We start from the raw sequence: 5,128 nt of genomic DNA, 5'->3' as shown, positions 1-5,128 counted from the left end.
CAATCCCCAGAGCCCCCTTCTCACCTCCCGACTCCTCCCCAGGGCTTCTCCCATTTTCATCTCTACTCCCATCCCTCCTCCCGAACCCCAATATCTCAAACCCCCACCCCAATCCCCCGGGACATCACCTCCTCCCCTCCCACAACCTCTTTGAGGTGGAAGCTCGCGCAGGCGCAGTACGCACCGCCCTAGAAGCGGCCTGGACACTCCGCACCCTGGCCCGGTTGGAGCTGAGGCCGCAGCGGCCGCCGGACTGCCCCGGCGCCGGGTCGCAGCTTTTCCTGGGAGGGGAAGGGGAAAGGGAAGGAGGGGGAAGAAGGTTCCGACCACTCGTCGCGTCTCAGACTGATCCTCTGCCCCGCCCACCGCTGCTACGCAACCCGACGGAACTCGTCACCAAGCCCCGCCCCTTTGTTTAACTCAGACCCGACTAGACGCCCCGAGCGGCCAACGAGGAGGGACCAAGGCTAGCCAGGCCTCCGCTCTAGACCGGAAGTCTTTCTGGTCCCAGCCAGGACTACATAGGCCCTTGGGCGGGATAACTCTATGTTCTCCCCTGCGTGAACGCCTGGGTCTGAGCTCCAGTCGACTACCCTGGAAGGCGACGCCTGGCTCTGGAGGGGCGCTCGTGCCTTGCGTCCTAGAGCTGATGCAGAGCAGTGCGAGATCGCTGCGGGGAGGCCGGCCTGCAGTGTGACCTGCCGTCCGCCGACCCCTCTCCCGTTTCCAGAGCCGTGGTCAGCATCTCCGAGCCTCCTGACCCTATGACTCGAGTCACAGGAATGGATACTGCAGCTAGCTAGGCGGCCGCGGGGCGGGGAGCGAGGGAGTGTGCCCGCAAAGCTTAGATCTGGGGTGCTCCACGGGTTGCCTGCCTCCCTCCCAGCCGCGCTCCTACCGCATCCACGATGGCTCCCCGAACACTCGTGGAGATACCTGAGACGCCTAAGAGGAAAGAAGGAGAGAAATGCCCCTCTTCCTGGGTTATGGTTTGATTTCCTTAGCTTACAACACCGTGGTCGTGGGTGTGGGCGGTAGAGAACCCGGGACCCGAGGGAAGTCAATGGGGAGCCTAAACTCTATGAGAAGGTAAGAGATGAATTAAGCAAACCAAGGCATTGCGACGACATGACCTCTTAGGCTAATCTGGTATTAATTAGTATGCGTCGTGGATATTCGCTAAGTGGTAATGCACGTTAGTCTATATGTAATTGGTTTATACACAACAGGACAGAAGGAGCATATGTGACAATCTGACAGGTCCCCAGAGAGAACCAAAGTGTGGGGCCTCACCTTTTGATCTTCTGCGGGTATTCTGCAATCTAGTAAGAAAGAGCAGTAAGAGAAGAGCAGTAGGAGCAAGTGCCTTATACTAGCTACGAACAGGGTAATGTAAATGTTGCTCTCTCTGCCCAGTGTTCCGTTTCTTACAGGAAGGGTGAGTCTGCCCGTTGCCTCTGGTGCTAATGCCCCTTTTTCCAGAGGCCCTGACCGAGATGAGAGCCTCGGTCGGGCGCGGTGGCTCACGCCTATAATCCCAGCACTTTGGGAGGCCGAGGTGAGAGGATTGCCTGAGCCCGCGAGTTCGAGACCCGCCTGGGCAAATTGGCGAGACCTCATCTCTACAGAAAATCAGAAAAATTAGCCGGGCGTGGTGGCGCACATCTGTAGTTCCAGCTACTTGGAAGGCTGAGGCAGAAGGATCGCCTTAGCCCAGGAGGTTGAGGCTACAATGGCCGTGAGCGTGCCACCGCACTCCAGTCTGGGCGACAGAGTGAAACTCCAACTCAAAAAAAATAAAGAAAGAAAACAGATGAGAGCCCCAAATCAGGAATAAAGATGAGGGTTAGGGCAGTGGTAGAAGAAAACCGGCAGTTGCAAGTGCCTAATGTGTGCGAGGCACTGTCTGTTTTATAACTTCCGTTATCTCTTCTGTAAAATTGAATGACGTGTAAAAATTGTAGAGAAAAGAAATGAAGCAGTGAGCTGAGATTCAAACTTTTGTCCGCCGGATTCCAAAGTCCTTGGTTCTTTTCCCACCGTATGGTTCCTTGGAACAACACCTTCGAGCCCTAAGTTCCTTCTCCCGGCCAAGTCAAAGGACAAGTGGGGCCTCGGGCGTCCCCTGGTGGCGGATCTTTCCCTCTGCGGGGCCAACTTCTGTATATCCAAGGTTCCTTTAATACCTGAAATTCGCCCCCTTCGCGGCGCAGGAGTCTCGGATCCCGATTGGCTGGGCGGGGGCAGGCGGCGGGACGCAGGGCGCGCCCGGGCGGTGCTGATTGGCCGGAGGAGGCCAGCGGGGGAAACTTCCGGGAATGTCCGCGCTCCCGAGTTCCATCGGGCAGCATCCGGCGGCAGCGGAGCCTGTGGCTCCCCCTGCGGGCTGCTCTGCAGCGTGCATTGTCCGGCCGGCCGGCTGGGTGGGTGGTAGGCTGCGGATGGGGGAGGGGATGCACCGAGTCCCGGGTTGTCTGGATGAGGGTTCGGGAAGCTTTGGCATGTGAGATCCAGTTTCCTGGCTCTGCACCGGGTCCTTGCTCTTGTCTGCGCTGGCTCTCTCACTTCGGGGCTTAAGACTGAAAAAGCATCCCGGCAGGGGGGCCTTCCAACCCCCAAGCAGCCTATCCAGAGACCCCCCCCAATTTCGATCTTGAAGTTGGAGGCCCCCGGAGAAGTTCGAGTCTAATCTTTTAGAAAGGTTAGAGGGGTTGAGGCTGCCTGATTCCCGCCTGGTGTGGTAGGTAGGCCTTGGGAAATGGAGTATGGGGGCAGAGACTCCAGTCGCTGAGTCTTCATCCTCTGTTCCCCCTTCCAGTGAGTGCCAAGGCTCGGGCAGCATGACGACCGAGACGTTCGTGAAGGATATCAAGCCCGGGCTCAAGAATCTGAACCTTATCTTCATTGTGCTGGAGACAGGTGGCTATGCTGGGGGGGGGCGGGCTCACGGGGTGGGGGTAGAGGCCAGGAGAGGGTGAACACCTCCCGCGTTCTCAATTTGCTGGGGCGGGGGCAGGGCTCGCCCCAAAACACCGCTCACTCCCGATCTCTCTCCTAGACCCCTGTCTAGCCAGTTGCAGTCAGATACCAAGGAGATAGAACTCTTGCCTGATCTGTGCCTGCAGCGCCATGCGGGCCCCTTGCCACGCAGGGCCCTCTCCATGGTGCTGGCCCCTCCACCTCCAACCCGCACACACCCTCATGCCCCAGGAATTTGGGTTTTGCCCTGCATGTTCACCCTTTCCCTCACCCCATCAATAACCAGGTCCCATCCCTCTGACTGACTGCCACCACCCCCACTTATTTGAGCATCTTCCCACCTCCATTTACCTGTTCCCTCAGGCCGAGTGACCAAGACAAAGGACGGGCATGAAGTAAGAACCTGCAAAGTGGCAGACAAGACGGGCAGCATCAATATCTCTGTCTGGGACGACGTGGGCAACCTGATCCAGCCTGGGGACATTATCCGGCTCACCAAAGGGTAAGTCAGCTGGTCGCTTCTGGCTTTCCAAGAGCAGCGACAATGAAGAGTGGGGGTAATAGCCTTGTAACTCTTCTGAATACTCTGAATCTTGGTTTTTTTGCCCCCACAGGTACGCTTCAGTGTTCAAAGGTTGTCTGACCCTGTACACTGGCCGTGGGGGTGATCTGCAGAAGATTGGAGAGTAAGTGCTGTCATGAGGATTGGGATGAAGAAGTGCCAGCCCAAGGGGGAAAAGTTAAGGTTTGCAAGAGGCAGCATAAGGGTGTGCAGTCCATGTCCTGTATTGGGACTTATCTGAGGCCTCCAGCAGTGGCCCAGAGGATGGGGCCAAGGCTTTAGCCACTTTCTCCCCTTGCAGATTCTGTATGGTTTATTCTGAGGTTCCTAACTTCAGTGAGCCAAACCCAGAGTATAGCACCCAGCAGGCACCCAACAAGGCGGTGAGTCCCATGGTCACGATGGTGGGGAAGGAGGGCAGATGAGGCCAAGAAGTATGGTAGGGAGCAGGGTCTAAATATATAATCTGCCTTCAGGTGCAGAACGACAGCAGCCCTACAGCTCCCCAGACTACCATCGGACCCCCTGCTGCTTCTCCAGGTAAATCTGTTCCCTTCCACCCACTGGTCTTCCTCCTCCACTGGTCTTCCTAACTCCAGCCTAGAAAGATGCATTTCCTTTTGTAAAATCTCTCTTTTCTTAGTATATCCCCCTTCACCCAGTCTTCTCCCAGCCTCCTTATTTTTGGCACCTTTTCTAAGTACCTGTGCTGAAAAGATTTGGGAGCCTGTTTTGATCACTAATAAAGTTTGGATGCCTTTTGTCACTGCCACTCAAAGGCAAAAAAAAGAGGGTAATTTCTCTACACGTGGCAAATGAATATTAGGGACAAACAGGCTTAAATAATATAAGCCGGGCTCTGTGGCTCAGCCTGTAATCCCGCGCCTTTGGGAGGCTGAGGTGAGTGGATTGCCTGAGCCCACGGGTTCGAGACCCACCTGGGCAACTTGGTGAGACCTCATCTCTACAATAAATCAAAAAAAAATGAACCGGGTGTGGTAGCGCGCACCTGTAGTTCCAGCTACTCAGAAGGCTGAGGCGGAAGGATTGCCAGAGCCCAGCAGGTCGAGGCTGCGGTGGCCAGGAGTGGCCACTGCACTCCAGTCTGGGTGACAGAGTGAGACTCCAACTAAAAAAAAAAATAAAAATAAAAAAGTAAAAAATAAATGAGCCAGGCATGGTGGTACACGCCTCTAGTTCCAGCTACTTGGAAGGCTGAGACAGAAGGGCCACCTGAGCCCAGCAGGTCGAGGTTGCAGTGACCATGATTGTGCCACTGTACTCCAGCCTGGATGACAGTGTGAGACTCAGACTAAAAAATAATAATAATAAGCCGGGCTCGGTGGCTCAGCCTGTAATCCCGTTCCTTTGGGAGGCTGAGGTGAGTGGATTGCCTGAGCCCGCGGGTTCGAGACCTGCCTGGGCAACAAGACCTCATCTCTACAATAAATCAAAAAATTAGCAGGGCGTGGCAGCGCATGCCTGAGGCGAAAGGATCACCGGAGCCCAGTAGGTCGAGGCTGCGATGGCCGGGAGCGGCCACTGCACTCCAGTCTGGGTGACAGAGTGAGACTCCAACTCAAAAAT

General features: G+C 55.8%; 1 protein-coding gene across 5 annotated transcripts in view; it reads left to right on the top strand.

Moving 5' to 3' along the window:
• The first annotated feature begins 475 nt into the window (after positions 1 to 475).
• NABP2 (nucleic acid binding protein 2) overlaps positions 476 to 5,128 on the top strand; it is a 6,203-nt gene continuing 1,550 nt past the window's right edge. The window contains exons 1-6 of one of the 5 annotated variants that reach the window (XM_008070254.2): positions 476 to 737; positions 2,819 to 2,919; positions 3,343 to 3,481; positions 3,594 to 3,665; positions 3,843 to 3,924; positions 4,018 to 4,081. In XM_008070254.2, coding sequence (XP_008068445.1) covers positions 2,841 to 2,919; positions 3,343 to 3,481; positions 3,594 to 3,665; positions 3,843 to 3,924; positions 4,018 to 4,081 — 436 coding nt within the window. In that variant the 5' untranslated portion in view covers positions 476 to 737; positions 2,819 to 2,840. Of the gene's footprint in view, positions 738 to 783; positions 1,090 to 2,333; positions 2,741 to 2,818; positions 2,920 to 3,342; positions 3,482 to 3,593; positions 3,666 to 3,842; positions 3,925 to 4,017; positions 4,082 to 5,128 lie in introns of those variants that run through there. The other 4 variants (XM_008070239.2, XM_021718331.1, XM_008070245.2 and 1 more) reach the window with 4 other exon arrangements.

The sequence above is a fragment of the Carlito syrichta genome, unplaced genomic scaffold (assembly GCF_000164805.1).
Source record: "Carlito syrichta isolate Samal-C Ts95f unplaced genomic scaffold, Tarsius_syrichta-2.0.1 Scaffold111560, whole genome shotgun sequence".
NCBI classification, from domain to species: domain Eukaryota; kingdom Metazoa; phylum Chordata; class Mammalia; order Primates; family Tarsiidae; genus Carlito; species Carlito syrichta.
Note: the sequence above shows the minus strand (reverse complement) of the source record. Positions and strands in the feature narration are given on the sequence as shown.